The 21,444-nt window shown below is 32.1% G+C and overlaps 1 protein-coding gene across 1 annotated transcript in view; it reads right to left on the reverse strand.

The window, feature by feature from the left end:
- The window catches only part of LOC140442216 (sodium-dependent noradrenaline transporter-like), a 340,132-nt gene extending 321,740 nt beyond the window's left edge, over positions 1 to 18,392 (reverse strand). Inside the window, exon 1 of the mRNA XM_072533294.1 lies at positions 18,043 to 18,392. Within this exon, the coding sequence (XP_072389395.1) occupies positions 18,043 to 18,392 (350 nt within the window). The remainder of the gene's footprint in view (positions 1 to 18,042) is intronic.
- Positions 18,393 to 21,444: the final 3,052 nt, after the last annotated feature.

Consider the following 21,444-nt stretch of genomic DNA (forward strand, 5'->3'; position numbering starts at 1 on the left):
GTATTAAAGTTAGTTTTATAAATATTGTTTTTTTTTTAATCGCCAAATAAAAAAATCAGTAGGATTTAATTCTGGTAAACAAGGACCATAAGTTTCAATCCACCGATTATAAAATTTTTTATTTAAATAATTTCCAACGAATTCGGCATTAAGGGCAGGTGCTCCATCTTGTTGAAATAAAAATGTATTCCTCTCGGCCAAACACTTCTCATCAAAAATGATATTTAAATTCGTTTTTAAGCTATCTATATATCCGACAGCAGTTAGTTTATTATCAAATATATGATAAACTAATTTGTTATGCTTGACAAAACACTAACGTTAAAACCAAATCTCCCTTACCTCCTGATCCCCTAAACTAAATGAGGATTTGAGTCATTCCAATATAGTTCATTGTGCCAGTTAAATATTCCTGCATTAGAAATGCGAGCTTCATCGCTAAATATTACCTTTATTATTACATAGTTACCTTTTAATATAACCTACTCTACGAAATAAACATTTTTACAAGATGTAACAATATGTTATTTTAGATAAAAAATAATGCAATTTACGGTAATCTAAACGTCAAAATAAAATTTTACTTATTTTTAAGTAAAATTGTGGCTAATTTTTAATAAAAATAGTAAATGGTATTAAGATGTCACAAGAAAATAGCTTCAGAACAATAATAAAAAAATAGACGACAATAATATTATATCGGATAAAAAATTATAAATGAAAACGAAAAAGGTGATAAAATACAGTGTGTTCTATTTCGTGACAATTTTATTTATAAAATATGGAATTAAATTTAAAAAAAATAATTCACTTTGAACCAACAATAAGTTGTTAAGTATTTACTTTACTTTCAAGTTAGGTAGGTACTGATTTTATTTTTGCTAAATAAAACTGTCAACGTATTAGTATCCTCATAATAAAATATTAAAATATTTTACCATTGTTGCGGTTTTTTTATTTTTTAGATCCTATAACACGACGTTTTATTTGCATAGTAGCTTTAACAACTGAAAATAGATATATAACATGTTTTATCAGGTGAAAGAGAATTAAAAATGTAAACAAAAAATGTCAAAATATATAAGGTTTCCCATATAAAAAAAAAGTTGTTATTATATTTCCTTAGTAAGACCCCCTAAAAAATTCTCGTACGCCACTGAACTTTTCCTTAATATATCTGTCAAAAGTTTCAATAAAGTTTTTTTTTAAATTTTTCTTAATAAAGAAGATATTTAACCCAGTTGTTTTCGGCATTTTTCAATAATCTAGTATCTAGTATCTCGCTAATAAGGGGAGCTGTTGATATTTGATTAATCAAAAGTTACTTTAAAGAAAAACAAAATCATGACATCTTAACTACTTTTTTTCTATCTCCTCTAGTTTTTGGTATACCCTGCAAAACATACCAATTTGGGACACCCTGTACATATTAATTAATTAATCTTGTATATCTATCAAATTTATTTATAAAAATTTTAATTTTTTTAAAAATTAAAAATTTTAAATTTTAATAAGTTTTATTATTTTTTATGTAGGTATTTATCCAAAACAGTGTTGGTTTTTTGAGTTGTTTTAATAACGTTTTTCTTCAAGAAAGGACCCCGGCACTTCTCATATAATGTAAAAGTGGTACCAGTAAAATTAGCTGAAACTTTGCAGAGAAGTAGCTTTGATACAGCTGATCAAAAATTATTATTTATTTGTATATTTTACAATGTTATTAAATAAGTACACCAAATTTGAGGAAGGGATTCTGCATACAAAAATAATGACAATTGGTTAGATAAACGTATGTCCTCAAATTCTTCGCCTCCGAGATATGGGGTGTTAAAATCTTTGTTACAAAATAATGACTTATTTATTGATCTAAAACTGGTTGAGATATGCAAATGAAATTTTCTGGGTACCATTTTTCAAGAAAAAAATTGTACGCTACGAGATATTTCAAATTAAAAATTATATTTGAATTTCTCGTTTAATTTGCGACGAAAAATCTTTCGTGTCTTTTTATAAAAAAAAATAATATAACATCTTAACGCGCATTTTTCTTTTTTTAATATATTCTTAAGAACTATCTAATACAGTAACATTAAACCAGAATAGTCCGTACCTAATTCACTACACAACACAGCAGCCTCCGGTGGTCATCTTCTTTTTCTGCAGGTACCGTCTTCCATCACAGCACCTTCGACTTTAACGACTTCGTCCTCCTCTAGGCCATCAGTAACCCATAACCATTTGTCAGCTGGTTTCTTAGTAGAAGGTATGCCTGCACCTACGTGGTTACTAAGCACCACCTGCGGTAGGGCAGGGAGTGACCCAGCGGTTACTCCATGGCCTCAGTAGTTTCTGGGGTTGGTGGCTTCGGTGACTTCTCGGTCGCTGAAACCTCCGACACTGGACAGTGTCAGGAACTGCAGAATCGATCTATGATACCATTAGCTGTTCTTGTGGAGTTTTAAGTTGAAACTCAGTGGGAGTCTGGCTCGTAGGCTCATGTTTTTCTAGTTGGTCGCCATGTCACTATAGGGAGGTTAGGGTCTTCACTAGAAATAACTCCATATCAGCTCTATGCTGTGGTAAACTAAAACTCAGTTTTTGTAGTGGAAAAAGATCCTAGTAAAAAAGTCTTAGGACAAACAGGGAGCAGAGCCACGTGAAGAAGGCCCCCAGGCGTAGGACACCCTACGTGGGGACCGTCATAAAGCTAGGCTTAAATAATTATGGCTTGGAAAATGCACCCTTTTTATACACTTTATTTCGTACCGATATGTGCATTTACAACTCCATCGGCCAATCATAGGACATCATCGACAGTAGGATGTCACTTCATACCATTTTACTGCCGCCTTGCTGTCTATGAACCTCCTGCACGGTCGCCAATCGTTTAGCATTGCTAGATCGTGTCCAAATTCTTGTCCATCTTGTATCTGCTGTAAATCAAAATCGCGACTCATCTGTGAACCAAGTAGAGACCCACTCACGTCTAACCTAATTTGCGTGTTCTTGTGCCCACTGAAGTCGAACAGACGATTTCCTTTGGATAACATAGGCACCCTTACAGGTCTTCGAGTATTTAACCCTACTTTATGCTGACTATTTCTAATATTTTGGCCACGTATAAACACCTGATGAGTCTCTTGAAGCCTCATTTCTAATTGTAATCCAGTTACAGAGCGATCTCCCAAAGTCTGCAACCTAATAAAACAGTATTTAATCTGATTGGTTATCCTTGTACGACCTGTATGACGTTCAGCAACATCACCAGTTTCTTGACATCTTAACCACAAACGATTAATGACACTTCTGTTCGTGTGGAGAACCTCAGCAACCTCTCCTTGACTTCTACCAGTTTGAAGCATCCCGATAGCATACCACTGCGTTTCGCAATTTAAGTTATGTTTTTTTATGATTGCCAATTGTAAAACTAAATAAAAATCTACATAGATATCGAAAAGTACCAATAAAGAAAAAATTACTTTTTATCTTAAAGACAAAATTTTTTTTTGAACTTATAGACAAAAAATGCATATTGAAGTTTTGTTAAATTTTTTATAGCCATTCTTATCAGCATTACCGTCCAACTATTGTCAAACACAGTACAATAATCGACAAATCAATAAAAAATATTAAAAACATAACAAAAAACATTTATTTTTGTATTTTCAGCTAACATTGATTTAAAGCTAGTAATATAGGTGTCCCCTAGATTATTTTGATGTGTGTACATATTGTAGCCTAAATGCTGCATTTATGATGTTAGCTAGTTTTACAAGAGCTAATTGTTATAGCATTTTTCCTATTATTAAGTCAAGTACCCTAGCGATAGAATAATTGAAAAATACTCAATTTGAAGGTTGTAAGAAATGGTAAAGAGCTAATATTAAAAACCTTAAAGTAAAACATAAAAGATATGATGACTCATAGCAAAGATATGCATAAAATCTCGAAACTAAACAACAAATGTATATTTCCCTTATAACGAATCAAATGCAAAAAAGTTATTCAGGAATGGGACACAACCCGTTTCCATATCAGTAAAATAATGAAGTAATTAGAGAATTACGAAGAACCGTGTACTATGTTAGAGTCATTAAGATTCAACAACTGCTGTATATTCTCAACCATCAAAAATAAATGAAAATTTACAACGGGAATAATTGTTTCTCGGGAGAAAGACGCGGTTGATGATTTTAAAATGATAAAATGTTAAAAACATTTAATTCAAAAACATGCAAATATGTGCTGACATTTATAAAAAATGTTTTGTAACCCAAAAGGTAAATCTACTTTTAATGATTAATTTTTTTTTAATTTAGAAACTTCCCTTACCTTTTCAACTCCCGTAACCTCCCGTAAAATAATTTAAAATAAAAAATGTACAGTAATAATTTACTAAACTACAATAAAAAGTGTAAAGGGCAAACTTGCTTTCGCCTCCAAATCGGGACGAATTTATTTACAAAATAATTAATTAAATAATTAAAAAGATATAAAAATAATAATTTACATAGAATTAATCAAACCCCTTTTAGACCTTTTTAGGTTTCAGTCCCCTATATGCTTTGCATATTAAATATCAACGTTATTTCCACAAAAATAAGAAAGCTTTAAACCACAAATTTTAAAATTATTCTAAAATGAGGCCACATTAAAGTTATTGATTCAAATGCCACACTACTTTAAATAACTTTCTGTGGATCTAAAAATTAAATAACCTCCAAAAATGTACCAGTTGGTATAAAAGTTTCAAGTTCTTTCTAACGACATCTACGCAATTAAAAATTTCTACCTTGTTTTAACAACAATGACATTAAGAATTAGAGAATTCAGGTACTGTCTGCAATATCAAAGTAAACACAAGTATAAACCATTAAACTATTTTGTAGTTAGGATATTAAGATAATTAATTAAGATAGTTAAGACAATTAAATCAGAAGCTGATATAGAACATTTTTATGAACAACTCAAACAACTTCTACAATACATCAGGAAGGAAGAAATTTTAATAATAACGGTGGATTTAAATGTAAAGGTAGGAAAAGGCCGAGTAGTCAATGTAATAGGTGATTATTGTTCAGGAAAAAGAAATGCTAGAGGCGACAGGCTGACTCAATTTTGTCAAAAAAAAAACCTGGCGATTATAAACACACGGTTTTAATTATCACCCCGTAGACTGTATACCTGGAGGTTAAGACTGCATAAGGACTTCATAAAATTGCATTAGAAATACGATTTTACACTAACCAATCTAAGATTTAGCAATTCCATTATAAGCGTTAAGACCCTGGAGAAGATGTCCGATAAAACCATAACCTCCTTGTCTCAAAAATGAAACTAAAGGGGAAAAACAATAAAATCCAAGAGTTCTAAGGTGAATACTCAGTTGCCCAAGATAAACGAAATACATGCTGAGGCTTCAACGGTATAAATCAAGAAATGAAAAGATTAATATTAGAAATGAAGAACACTGAGAATGTGAAAACTATGTGGAGCAAAATCAAAGATTCTGTTACAAACACAGAACGAAACTCTACAAAAGAAGTACTGGAAATCATGGAACAAAGAAAAAAATATAGAAACAAAAGCCCTGATAAACACAGAGAAAAATAAAATAAAAGAGGAAAAGGAAAAGTGGATGATGGAAACATGCATTGAAAATGAGGAATTGCAGATAAAACATGATTATTATAATTTATATAAAAAAGTTGGAGAATTATCTGGAAAATCACAAACAAACACAACTAACCAATAAATTGACAAAAACAATAAACCTATTAATAACTTAATTAAAATAAAACAAGTATGGACTAAATATATTAAAGATATGGACACAAGAAGGGAACCAACAAAAATTAATAGCGGTGAAGCTCCAATTATATTTAAATTTGAAGTCCAACATGCTATAAACAACTTAAAATCTGAAAGAGCCCCTGGACCAAATAAAGTTCACATCGAGCTGATTAAACTCATAGGGAAAGACAATTTAAACGCAATAACTATCCTCTTTATCAAGATATACAAATCTGGTAAGATACCTATAGAATGGCTACTATCGACCTTTGTTGCACTACCAAAAACTAAGAATACCAAACACTATAACGACTATTGATTAATCAGCTTAATGTCACAATGATTGAAAAATTTTTTAAAGGTCATACATGCAAGAATATTCAGAAAGTGTGAAGCGGATATAAGTAATAGACAGTTTTGCTTTCTTTTTGGCTTCGGAACTGTTACAGTATAATTTCACAACTCTTGCTCAAAAATATCGAGTCCAACAAAAAGATCTTTTCGTCACATTTATAGACTATGAAAAAGCTTTCCATAAAGGTAAACATAATATTCTCATGGAATGTCTAAAGCCAAAAAGGACTCGACAAGAATAATAGTGACATAGTGAGAAATCTCTGTTGGAACCAACAGGGTGTGGTAGCATTAGATGTAGAGAATAGCAGTAGAGAACTGAAACATGGCTGTGTACTTTCATTATTGCTATTTAATATATACTCGGAAGAGTTATTTACACAAGCACTTAAAAACTGTACAGAAGGGATCAAGATAAATGGTGAAAATATAAATAACATTCGTTATGCCGATGATACAGTCATTATCACTGAAACTGAGAAAAACCTGCAGACGCTACTAAACAAAATTGGTGATGCTGGGGAAAAGTTTGGTTTAACATTATACCCAAAGAAAACAAAATCATGGTTATCAGTAAGAGGGGTAAAGTCATAACAATGATCCAGATAAAAATAAAGATATGAACAAGTGGACAAAACGAAATACTTAGGAGTCTAAATTTCAGAAGATATAAATCTGAAATCAGAAATGTCATTAAGAATATAACAATCAAGAGCAGCCTTTTAGAAGATTAAGGAATTTCTGAGTAACCAAAGACTCGATCTGCAAATCCGATATTGGATGATAAATGTTATATCCACTCTATTCTTCTTATTGGTGCCGAAGATTAAACTATTATATTTGACTTAATAAGAAAGCTGGAAGCTTTTGAGATGATGCTTTTTAGGAGAATTTTGAAAATACTATCGACATTACGAACGAAATGGTGTTGCACAGAATGGGAAGAGACAGAGATCTTTTAACCACATATTTGGAGCATAGACAGCATATTTGGAGCACATACTTAGAAATAATAAGTACGAGTTGTTGCAGCGAATTATAAAGGATGAAATCGAAGAAAAAAGGGAAAAAAGGGAACAAATGTCCTGGCTGAAAAATATTTGCGACTGGACCGGGTTAAACACACGAAGACTTTTAAGAAAAGCAGAAAATAAAGAAGAATTTGCAATGGTTATAGCCAACTTTCATTGACCATAGAGTCAACACTAGAAAAAAAAAGAAGTGGTTAAAATAACAAATTAATAATTCGAGCACTTTATTGTAAAATTAAGTGTAAATAACTTGCTCAAAATGTCTATTGTTACCCATACTATTATCATAATAGGTCTAAAGTACTGTGGAAAATAAGCAGGAATTAGCTTAGAATCATAACAGACTTCCTTACCAGACCAGTCAAGGGACATCTATATACAATGGGGCTATACATCATTGAGAGTAAGTTGCAGTTTCTATAGCAGAAAACCTGTAACAGTTAACAATATCTTGCGTGACTGTGAGGCATTAGATCGTAGACGGCGCAAACAATTTTTAAAGATTACCGAGTGACTCCAACACATATGGTACCGATTTACTAGACCTGTTAAAGGGGGCAGATTTTCATAATTCTGGAATGAGTATCATAAATGATTTTAAGATGTACAATAAGCCGGTTTATAACAGGCGGTTCCCGAAAAGAAAAACTACTAAAGGGGTAAAACTACGTCAGACTAACCCTTCTTAAAAGGAGATATAGAATCAACAGCAAACCAATCGGCAACGTACTTTGCAGATAATTATAACCTAAAACGAGAACAATCTACAGATAAAATTGTGTAAATTTATTCTATTCTATAATATTTGGTTTTTTTGGTATGAATCTGTGAACCGTAGTTATTGCTTACTATATTTATATTCTCTAGTAAAAGTTGAACCTCTTCCGATATTCTTGCTACGCCAACAGTATTGTCTGCATCTTCTTCTTCTTCTTTACGTGCCATCTCCGAGACAGAAGTTGGCAATCATCATGGCTATTCGGATCCTAGATGCTGCCGCTCTAAATATTTCGATTGATGTGCATCCATACCATTCCCTCAAGTTACGCAACCATAAAATTCTTCTCTTTCCTACACTTCTCTTGTCCTGTATTTTCCTTGTATAATTAATTGAAGTATGTTGTATTTTTCGTTACGCATAACATGCCCCAGATATTGCAGCTTTCGTGTCTTGATGGTTTCCAATATTTCCATTCTTTTGTTGACTCTTCATGACTTCGTTGTTTGTTACATACTCGGTCCATGATATCTGCAGGATTCTCCTATACATCCACATTTCAAATGCTTCCAACTTTTTAGTAGTCGACGCGTTAAGTGTTCATGCTTCTATCCCGTAAAGCAGAGTCGAGAAAATATAACACCTTGCCAACCTAACTCTCAAGTCGAATTTCAGTTCTATTGCACAAAGTACCTTTTTCATTTTATTGAAGTTTGTTCGTGCTTTCTCTATTCGAACTTTGATTTCTTTGGAGTAATCGTTTGTGTGATTAATTATTGTGCCAAGATAATTGTAGTTTTCAACTTGTTTCAAAGTTTTACCGGTAATTGTCAGGCTTTCATCATTATTTTGTTCATTAGCTTTTGGAGGTCTTGAAGGTTGTCTGTTATTATGATAGTATTTTCTGCATATCTGATGTTGTTAATTGGTGTTCCATTGACCTTTATTTCTGCTATTTCTCCCTCAAGAGCTCTTTTCATTGTCTGTACATCTTATGTTATTCATTACTTCCCCATTGACGATTATTCTTTTACTTACGTTAAATAAAACTTTCTGGCAAATGTCATAGGTTAAACAGTAGTGGCAATAATAAACATCTCCCTGTCACTCCACGTGTTACTCTTATTACGTCTGAACCTTCATTTTCCATTCTTATATTTACTCGATGATTCCAGTGTAAATTCAAGATTGTTTTTTGAACTTTCTTAACTATCCACAAGGAAAATAATTCCTGCAGCTGGCTGTATACCACGTATAACAAAAAGAGGTTAGTCTTTGTATGTGGGTATATTTTATTTTATAAAAACCCTTAAAAGGGCAACATTAAAAGCACGAACGTTTTCGGAACAACTGTTCCATCATCAGGTTAAAATACCTAAAATAAGTATAAACCATTTAATTACAGCAAACGTGGTTTAAAATTTTGACTAAGGTTAAAAAAAGCAAAATGGTTATACTTACAGGTTACCATGCCTGAGCCACCAAAATATTTGGGTAAAAACCCTTTAAAATGTAATGTGTTACCAAAGATTGTACATGATGTTAATAATATTATATGGTGTTTAATATTTTAATTAAATTTTACTTCAGGTAACATACACCCATGCTTAAGTGAGTTCCAGTGTCCGGAGAGTAAACCTCTTCAAACGGACTTCAGCTGGTAACTGATTGATAAGAAGATACTCATGAACGGTGTCAAAAACAAAATGTCAATGTACCATGAAACAATATTAGTTAAACATAGTATTACTACAGCCAAAAGATTAAAAAACTTTGATGATGTTAAAATGATAACAACAATCCAGGTGTTGGGATTTAAAAAAATTTTCTATAATTATTTAATATTGGATATAAAAGATGTAAATTACTGGTGTTGTTGAAGGTCATGTTTAAGAGAATGACGTATGCATTAGGCAGCTTATGTTACTCTTTATCGTATGGAGTGTGGTCTAAAAAGTGTAATTTGTGACGAATTAGCTTAAATATATGGAAATGTCCTTTTATGTTGCTTACATCTAGGACAAGGAAAAAATAAATAGTATATATTTGTAGCTAATGTAAGACTTCGTATTTAAATGAAATAGTTTAATACTGCTCGTATCGTAAAAATTTTAATATAAGTGAGTCCAATAGATTGAGAAATGGGATTAAAAATCTTCCGGCTGAAGGAATTAAAGTTATAATATATGTGATTAAATTTAAAAAATTGAAAAGGCTGAGATCCTCAGAGACTTGGCATAAATAAAAGTAAATAAAATGACTAAAGAATAAAGGAGAGTGGGATAAAGGAAAATAAATGAGTTAATCAACAAAGTTAGAGATGAAAGAGGTCCTTCATGCTTAAAGCATCTAGCACCCTGAACAAAATATATTTTGATTATATCAAATTCGGTACATAAAAGCCTGAAATTTTATTTGTGAGTATGATGTACTAAGTTGTTGACTAAGAGAGGGGGGAGCAATGGTTGATTAAGGGTTTTGGCAAAGTGGTAGAAAGTGAATTCTGATGAATTGCTGGATTGTGTTTAAATGGTTACTGAGTTTAGAACTAATGAGTGGATGGTAGATATATGAAATGACTGAGAAATAGCAAAAGAAAAAATAATGGACAGGAATATGATGTAAACGTGGAGATTGTAAAATAATGAAATAGTGAGGTATAATAGATATGATGTTAACAATAGGGGGCTGAAAAAAATTCTTTTGGAGGGAGTGTTGTGACAGTAGGGTAGAGAGAATTGTTGTTTTAAAAGCAACAATTGTTGAGAAGGATTAAGGTGTTGACGTTTATAGAGGAACGTCAGATAAAGAAGATGGGGTAAATTTGAGAAGTGTGGGTTATGAGAAGAGTTGCCGGTGTAAGGGTTGAAAGTCACGGTTGAAAGATACTTATCTTTCAACCGTGACTTTTAACCCCCCCCCCTTACACCGACAACTCTTCTCATAACCCACACTTCTCAAATTTACCTCATCTTCTTTATCTGACCTTCCTCTATAAACGTCAACACCTTAATCCTTCTCAACAATTGTTGCTTTTAAAACAACCATTCTCTCTACACTACTGTCACAACACTCCCTCCAAAAGAATTTTTTTCAGCCCCCTATTGTTAACATCATATCTATTATACCTCACTATTTCATTATTTTACAATCTCCACGTTTACATCATATTCCTGTCCATTCTTTTTTCTTTTGCTATTTCTCAGTCATTTCATATATCTACCATCCACTCATTAGTTCTAAACTCAGTAACCATTTAAACACAATCCAGCAATTCATCAGAATTCACTTTCTCCCACTTTGCCAAAACCCTTAATCAACCATTGCTCCCCCCTCTCTTAGTCAACAACTTAGTACATCATACTCACAAATAAAATTTCAGGCTTTTATGTACCGAATTTGATATAATCAAAATATATTTTGTTCAGGGTGCTAGATGCTTTAAGCATGAAGGACCTCTTTCATCTCTAATTTTGTTGATTAACTCATTTATTTTCCTTTATCCCACTCTCCTTTATTCTTTAGTCATTTCATTTACTTTTATTTATGCCAAGTCTCTGAGGATCTCAGCCTTTTCAATTTTTTAAATTTAATCACATATATTATAACTTTAATTCCTTCAGCCGGAAGATTTTTAATCCCATTTCTCAATCTATTGGACTCACTTATATTAAAATTTTTACGATACGAGCAGTATTAAACTATTTCATTTAAATACGAAGTCTTACATTAGCTACAAATAGGTATATACTATTTATTTTTTCCTTGTCCTAGATGTAAGCAACATAAAAGGACATTTCCATATATTTAAGCTAATTCGTCACAAATTACACTTTTTAGACCACACTCCATACGATAAAGAGTAACATAAGCTGCCTAATGCATACGTCATTCTCTTAAACATGACCTTCAACAACACCAGTAATTTACATCTTTTATATCCAATATTAAATAATTATAGAAAATTTTTTTAAATCCCAACACATGGATTGCTTTTATCATTTTAACATCATCAAAGTTTTTTAATCTTTTGGCTGTAGTAATACTATGTTTAACTAATATTGTTTCATGGTACATTGACATTTTGTTTTTGACACCGTTCATGGGTATCTTCTTATCAATCAGTTACCAGCTGAAGTCCGTTTGAAGAGGTTTACTCTCCGGACACTGGAACTCACTTAAGCATGGGTGTATGTTACCTGAAGTAAAATTTAATTAAAATATTAAACATCATATAAAATTATTAACATCATGTACAATCTTTGGTAACACATTACATTTTAAAGGGTTTTTACCCAAATATTTTGGTGGCTCAGGCATGGTAACCTGTAAGTATAACCATTTTGCTTTTTTTAACCTTAGTCAAAATTTTAAACCACGTTTGCTGTAATTAAATGGTTTATACTTATTTTAGGTATTTTAACCTGATGATGGAACAGTTGTTCCGAAAACGTTCGTGCTTTTAATGTTGCCCTTTTAAGGGTTTTTATAAAATAAAATATACCCACATACAAAGACTAACCTCTTTTTCTTAACTATGTCTTTGCTCTCAAGAATATCTTTAAGTAAAATATGCTGTACCCTATCAAAAGCCTATTCGAAATCAGCCTAGTTCACAGCCTAGTTCTTTTCTAAATTTCATCTGTGTTTCGCTAATATTAAGTTTCTGTAAATACGGTTTGAATTTTGAATTAGCAGTTAGCATTAACAGTTAATTAATTGTAATGAATCTGGATAACCGCCTTTCTTGAGTAATAATACCAGTATTGTGTATGGCGTTAAACGGTTCTTATATTATCATAATAGAGTGGTTTATGAGTTGTAATAGTTTTGTAGAAATTTCGTTGAGCCTAGATGCTTTTTCCATTTCTTCTTTTAACATATCGGGAACAGTATCTTAATTAAATATCTGAGAGTCGAGAAAATTACCAAAAAAGCTAAATGTCAAATATACAAAACACCGATAATTCCGGTCCTTTTGTTTGTGCCAAAACGATATAGTTTATGCACTGTCATCCAAGGAAGTCCGCGAACTAATATCAAGAATCAAATTAGGACATTTTTCTACCTTAGTGATGGTTTGGTAGGGAGTGTTCTTTGATGCCGTCACTTCTTTACATTTTTGTAAGTAGAGCGTTAAAACAATGGCAAGAATTGCCAACAAGACTCTGCACCTACGCCTAGGGCGAAAACAACTCAACAGTAGCTTGAAAATCATATACCTGAATTTATTTGTAGTGAATATTGGCTGTTTGGCCAGCCTAGACCTTGATCCATTTGATTACGAATTGTGGTTATTTCTAGAGAGCATGGTATGTACAAGATGTCACCATAAGAGTCATTGAAACAGGCTCTGGTAAAAATTCTAGGAAATGTGCCTATGGATGTCGCCCGTACAGTGATCGATGAATCGCCTAAAAGACTTCGGCCGTGTATTCATGCAAATAGCGGCCATCTTGAATATTTTTTTGTAGTTTGTATTACATTATGTTAATAATTAATTGTGAAAAATATTTTTAAATCAACTCAGTAGTTTAAATTTTTCTAGTTTAATGGAATGCCTTAAAAATATAGTAGAATACGGAAGAAGCCAAGAATAATTTAATAAAATAAAAGTAACACGCAAGGTGTGAATAATACTTACTGAATGTAAAAGATTTGGGTGCCAGGAAGGTATAATATATTTCGCCAAGTTGTAACCTATATTATGAAATAGAAATCCTATATACCTCCAAAGAATAATAAAGGGTACTAAAATAAAATACTATTACCTGTGTAACCCATTTAATAATAACAATGTGAACTCTATTTTTTTTAACCTATTCTCTATCCTTCCATTGTTGGATGTAGGTCTCCCCCAGTTCTCTTCATCTTTCCCTATCTTGAGCTGTTCTCTGCTATGTGGGACCTCCTTGTTTCCTGATGTCATCTTTCCACTTCATCTGTGGTCTGCCTCTTGATTTCTTTGCATTGTATGGACGCCACTTTCCGATGGCATTGTTCCATCGTCCGTCTTGGAGACGTTCATTGTGTCCAGCCCATTTCCATTTTAGTTTTGCTGCTTGTTCTATCGCGTCTACTGTCTTTGTTCTGGTTCTGATCCACTGGTTACGTTTTCTATCTCTAAGTGATATACCCAACATTTGTCTCTCCATCGCTCTTTGTGCCTTCCTTATCCTATCCAAATTGGCCTGTGTAAATGTCCATGTCTGTGCTCCGTAGGTGAGCACCGGTATTATACAGGAGTTATATACCTTGCTTCGTAAGTATAGAGGGATTGTTTGATTTTTCAGAACGTAAGAAAGTTTGCCGAACGCTGCCCATCCCATTCTTACTCGTCTCGATATTTCGGCTGTTTGATTTTCTCTGTTAGCTCTGATTGCTTGTCCTAGATAGATATACTTATTTACCTGTTCTATTTTTTCTGTTTGTATTTTTATTGCCTCTTGGTCTTCCGTGTTTGTCATTACTTTTGTTTTGTTGAAGTTAATTTTTAGGCCTTTTTGCAGTGATTTTTCATGAAGTTCATTCAGCATTAGTTCTAGTTCTTGTCGTTCCGAGGAGATCAGGAGTATATCATCCGCATATCTAAGGTGATTTAGGTACTTTCCGTTAATACATATTCCTCTGTTTTCCCAATCTGTTGATTTTATTATATCTTCGAGGGTCAAGGTAAACAGTTTAGGTGAAATTATATCGCCTTGTCGGACTCCTCGTTTAACTTTTATATTATCCGTTATTAATTTGTCGTCCAGAATTACGGTCATGGTTGCGTTTTGGTAAATATTATGTATCAATTGTCGGTATCTTGAATCTATGCTACTATTGACCAGAGCTTCTTCCACCGCCCAGTGTTCAATGCTGTCGAAAGCCTTTTCATAATCTACGAATGCTAAGTACAGCGGAAGGTTGTATTCATTGGTTTTCATTAGAACTCTACTTACAATTATAAAAATAAATAAAATTTCTTTCTTAAAACCCCTCCACCTTTTAAAATAAGTTGACAATCATTGTCTAGGTGCGCTGCTAAACTATGTACAAGTGAAAATAGAGAGGTATTTTTAACAAATGCTCCCTAAAGTAACTTATTTATAAAAATATAAGTAAAATAGGGTAGAATCTTAACGAGGTAATGATAATTATTTAATAAAAACCATACCACTAAATTTAAGTTACAAAAAAGAGAAAGACCTTGAAAGGTTAACAAAAAAATGATAATAAATGAATTCCGGAAAGAGAATTATGTGCATAACCGCTTAACGTCTCGGACCAATTATATCATGTAAAAATAGTAATGTGACTAATAATTATTATAAAACAATATTAAAATACGTTTATAAAAAAACCGAAGATATATTCCTGTAGGACTCTCGATGATCAGAAACGGAGAATTTCCAAATGGTTTGGTGCAAACTTCAGTAGTGTGGTCATTTGGTCATGTAAAAAAACAGATGCTCCCTGGTCTTAAATTCAGATAAAATTCTGAAGGGAGAAATCCCCAAACGAAAGTGACCAAAACTAACCAAAAAAAGTAAATAAAAATTCTTCCCAAATTTATCCCCGAATTAAATTAATGTTGATTCCAGATTCTGGGTTGGCTGGCAAAAAACAAACCTCTTATTTACTCTATTGTTCTTTTTTTTTAGTTGTAAAAGGTTTTTATAGGGTATTGAAATACCAAAAACATGGACAAAAAAAGAGCAAAAGTCTTCGACAAAAACTGATATTATACCGTTTTAAGTTAACCGTGAGAAATTTGTGATATTGTATATGACAAATGTAAGCTGAATATTTATTAAATTTATTTTTAAATTGGAAGATTATTAGTGAAACTAATGAATTTTACTAGAAATACATTTTAATGATGGCAAAAGGAATGAAATATAAATAATTTGACAGATGTACCAGGATCAAATCTTAACTTACCGAAATTAAGTTAAACTAAACCTAGTTGACTAAAATTTTCATTTTTCAAAGTGCTTTTGAAATATTGAGGCTGTCTTTATATGCAAAAAAAACTGATTAATAAAGTATTTATTTTGGGCCCAGCCAAATTTTGAAATTTTTTTTGCAGACCTTGGATTTTAAAATTAGTATGCAAGAATTGTTAAACTAAGTTTAACAAAATTTAGCAAATATTTCAGTCATATTACAAAATTTTTTGAGCGGAATATGAATCCTGTGCCATAAGGTAGACTTCACTGAAAGGGTCTGTAAGAGAAGAATGTTAGGAATTATGTGGACCGATCACAAGACAAATATTTTAATTTTAAATGAGCTAAAAGTCAGAAAATGGCTATTCAGTAAAGTCCATCTCCGACAATTAAAATACTTTGGGCATGAGAGCGGACACAGAAAACATGGAAAGACTTACGATTATCCAAGGAAAAGCAGAAGTCCGAAGATCACGAGAAAGATAAATTACAGGAATATGTAAAAGACCTATGCATGAGTTAAAAGAAATGACCGGAGACAGAGATCTTTGGAGACGACATCACCATGACCACTACAATCCCTCCTGGGAGTCAGAAATGAAGAGAGAGATACAGGATTGGTCAAAATTTGAAATGAGTATGTTGAAGAGTTTTCTTAAATGGAACACCCTATATTTTAGCATTGTAATGAAATGATATTCTATGATACTTTATTATTTATTAAACATTCTCTATACCTAACTGCTGTAATGTGTGAGTTATTCGTAATTTTTTCGCCAAACATTAATTGTAACGAAAATTAGGTGAAATTTTATTAAGTTGGCCGTGAAAATATTCAATTACAGATAATTTGTCGAAAAAAAAATAAATAATTAGACTGATTCTTAATTTGAAAACGCTCCATCTTATTGAAACCAAAAATTTTGTGGTATATTGCCATTATGTTGAAGGGCAGAAATAAGTTGGTTCTTTAATAAATCTAAATACTTGTCACCAATTAAGTTTACATCTATGAAAAATGAGTTTATAAGTCTATTTTGGATAATTTTCATCCAAACATTGAATGTTTTGTGATCGCTGTGCTAACACGATCACTATAACCGATTATTATTAATATTCTTATCTTTTTTACTTAAATGAACCATTTTTATTTCAGAACTTATTACTGTGAATTGGTTTGTCAACACTTACCTACATAGACAGCGCGAAAAGCTTGAGTTCCTTCGGAAAAATATTCCGAAATAAGGTTCAAGAGGTCGCCCAGGCGAAAAGTTGTTCAAATTTTTTTAAACAATTTTTTACACAAATACACAAGTAAAAAACATTATTTTTAAATTCATCAAGGATCTAAATTCAATTCTAAACTTTGTTCTATCATTTCTCAATAAGTATTTTGGGCATATTTCATTTGAAAATAATATTTTTAAATTATGAGTGAAGCGCTTATGACAGTACGGGCGCTTGGGCTGAAGCATGTATAAGAGAGAGAAACAAAACCTAGCGCACAAATTTTTGCTAGTTAAAATTTTAATTGTACAAATGAGCGCCCGCCCTGTCATACGCACTTTATTATTAATTAAAAAACAATGATTTAATACTTATTTGTGCACCAAGGGTACTATTAAGATGATTATGCCCGGAGAGCAACATAATCTAGCCAGAGGGCCTCTTTTATTTTTAACTTTTCTGATATGTTAGTAGTAATAACATGCAATAAAAACCACAATTTTTTTTTCTAATCTTGAGAACTTCAGTTTTTCAAGTTATAAGTATTTATGTATATATATATATATATATATATATATATATATATATATATATATATATATAAATATATATATAATATATATATATATATATATAAATATATATATAATATATATATATATATAATATATATATATATATATAATTATAAATAAATATATATATATATATATATATATATATATACATAAACGCATGTACTAGACTTTCTCGCAGAAAATTATCAATCAGTAAAATAGAATAAATCTTAATGATATAAGTGGTTCTAATGGATATGTATCTTTAATGATCTGTTAAAAAATAAAGTTTCTTCATTCTATGATTGAATATATGATTTCAGATTTTAAATATATTAACTATTTGCATATTAACATAATTTTCAAATGCATATTTGACAAAAAAAAAGTTCAATAATAATATTGATAATCTATCTAATTTGTTCTACTTGCCTGATACTTGAGGTGTGCTGTTTGAAGAACCATACCCATCATCTAATGTCGATAATGGAGTAGACTGAATTTTCTTGTTTTGTCCATTTTGGTTACTACAACTTTTCTCTTCATTATTTGCCTTAATAGTTTCCGTGCTTCCAAAATCTTTTGGATTTTCACTTTTCTTACCAGCCTTTGCGACAGACTTAGTTTCAAGAAGAGTTTCTAAAGAATCTTGAATTTCTGGACTGGTCACTTTTCGCTTCTGTTCGTCTGGAAATGCAAATTTACTCGATCTAGATAATTCACTTAAATTTTTATTAAGTTTTTTAAGAGGTAAGTTCTCATAAATATGTGAAGCCATTTTTTCGCGCAAGTTGTTCATTTTTATTTAATTCTTCGAGCGCAATAACAGCAAAACTTTCATACCGAGGAGAAAAGTTCTGCCACGCAAAGCATTCTAATAATAACACAAAAAGTTCACAACATTCACGATTGAAGTTTTTAATATGCGTATGAATATGACGAAGTATTAAAACTTTAATATTGGTGTTGAGTTTAGAATGATTTGAATTTGGCTGGCGTAGGGATGAGGTGCTGATAGCAAACTAAACGGAGGATCGGGAGACGCATCGAGAGCTATTTGACAGGATTCTACGTTATCCTGGACAGTCGCGCTCCTCGTTTACTCCTTTATAATCCTTTTTCGTCATTTTTTATTCGTAGAAATTCACTCCATAAAATACAATGTGTTTTAAAATTTAAGTCAGAATAATATAATTAATATGTTATATGTAGTGCATTTTTATAGCAAAAAATTTCAATCTTATTATACTTTGATCATATTAACTAACAATAAAATCCCCTCTTTACAACTTTTATCTATTTTATCAATATATTTGATTAAATTTCTTGGAACATGCAAAATAATTTTTAAGATTTTTTATTTAATTTCAGAAGTTTTTATTAACATTTGATACCTAATTTTAATAACCAAGCAGTTGACAAGTTAGTTTGATAATTATAAGGAAACAATATTAATCTAAAACTATTTTCTTGTAGCACTTTTACGTCCAGTATATTTTTTGGAAATAAACGATTAATATAATTAAGAATTGTTCTCTTTCTGTTTACCTTTTTAAACATTAGTTTTGTATTAATAGCAACAAAAAGTAATATTAAATAAACTCTTGTAATAAAAATAACACAAACGCTTAACTTTCCCCTCTGAGATTAAAGTACCTATTATTTAACAGAGCAATTTAAGTATGTAGTGCCAAATGTACCTGACGCTGTCGTACATGAACATCCCACTAATATTGTTCGGAGTATAGTTTCTAAGTAGTCTTTATCGAGGAAGTCGAAGAAACAGAACTAGAAACGCCCAGACGAAATCAGAAACAGAGCTGTAAAATATCATTCTTCAAAAGCAACTTCATATTTTACAAACATAACAAACGCAATATTAAAATATAGGCTCTTCCCAAACCGATGGAGAGAAGCCCATGTAATCATGATACTAAAGCCATGAAAGAATCACATATTTCCGCAAAATTACAGGCTGATTAGCTTACTTTCAGCAGTCAGTAAGATAGTAGAACGAGTCATCCAAACCAAACTCCAATCAAAGACAGACAGGCTAGGATTGATCCCAGAAGCACAATTCGGATTCAGAGCTCAACATTCCAGAGAACTACAGGTACTTACAGAATACATAGCAACTAGATTCGATGACAAGCAATACACAGGAGCAGGCTTCCTGGATGTAAGCAAAGCCTTCGACAGAGTAAGTGTGGCATTAAGGACTAATATACAAGATGAGAAATTATGGACACAGCGGGGCCATCACGAAACTCATCTGCTCGTACCTAAGTGACTCGGAAACCAAGACAACGCGCTCACCTTTGTCATCGTAGTGTATTTATTAATTTTGTTTTATATGTTTCAGACAGCCCTCAAAAGCCCCCTCAAAGACATTTATAGACTTTTAAAATAAAGCAAAGGACCATTATAAAAGCGAAGCAAACATATACAGTAAGAAAGCTCCAGGAAATAGATGACACTGTAAGACAAACAATTCGAATAAAAGTGCATTTATTTTATTTTCAAAATAAGATACGTACTTTGGATAAACTTTTAGCAGATATTAATAGTAACGAAACTTTGCCAAACATAATAGACACATTGTAGAAAATTTTGGTAGTGTAGACTTTGTATGGCAGAAACACGTTGGAAAATATGTGCTTGTAGATTTGTAGATAATGAAGAAATATTTTGTTAAAGGAGGCGATATTTTTAAGAAATTAAACAGCTAAGCAGAGACGGAACCATCTCTTATCCAAATGAAATACTACTACTACTAAGGATTTCCACAGTTTTCACTGTCTTCCTTCACTCAACCGTTTTCTCCAATTTTCCCTGTCATTCCAGTCTCCATCTCGCAGGGTTCTTTTCTCCATAGCCTCGTCGATTTCATCTCTGAATGACCTTCGGGGTCTTCCTCTCTTTCTTCTTCCAATCGGGCTCCATTCTGTGATTTTGTTTATCCAGCGTCCTCTGTCCGCTCTTCTGACGTGGCCGTACCAGGATAGTCTCTTCTCCTCTATATAGTCGATTATGTCTGATTGCACTCCCATTCTCCGCTTAATCTCTGCGTTTTCAATTCTGTCTCTTTTTGTAAGTCTACAGCTTCTCCTCAGGAACTCCATTTCTACTGCTCTTATTCTACCTCTATTTCTCTTGTTTATTGTCCAGTTTTCGGACCCATATGTCAGGATACTTCTTGTCAGGGTGTTATATATTCTCTTTTTTGTCTTTATCGTAATGTTCTTATCCCACAACACTGAATTTAGTTGTCTTATACAGTTTCTTGTTTGTCTCAGTCTGTTGTTTATATCTTCTTCTGTTGTTCCCTGGTTCGATATTATGGTTCCTAAATACTTGAATTTATCTGTTCCATTTATTTGTCTTCCCTCGTCTATCTCTAGGTTTCTCATATCCTTGTTTTCTGTTGTTAGGTATTCGGTTTTCTCTAAGTTTATTTCCATTCCGTTGTTTTTATATTCTTCTTCTAGTTTTCTGAGCATAAAGCTGAGATCTTCTTCATCTTGTGCGATGACTACTTGATCGTCGGCAAAGCTTAAGGTGTATAGGTATTCGTCTCTTACTGGTATGCCCATTCCTTCGCACTTTCTCCTCCATGGTTTGAGTGTCTTTTCCAAGAATATTTTAAACAGAGTAGGGGACGTAGCACAGCCTTGTAGAAGTCCTTTTGTCGTCTTAAATGGATTGTAGGCTTTATTTCCACATTTAATAGCTACTTTGTTTTCTTTGTATAGTGCTTTAACTGCTTTTATTAGTGTTTGTCGGATTCCGAGATCATTCATTGCTTCCCATAATTTGACTCTAGGTATTGA

Source organism: Diabrotica undecimpunctata, chromosome 5 (genome assembly GCF_040954645.1).
Source record: "Diabrotica undecimpunctata isolate CICGRU chromosome 5, icDiaUnde3, whole genome shotgun sequence".
Classification (NCBI taxonomy): Eukaryota; Metazoa; Arthropoda; class Insecta; order Coleoptera; family Chrysomelidae; genus Diabrotica; species Diabrotica undecimpunctata.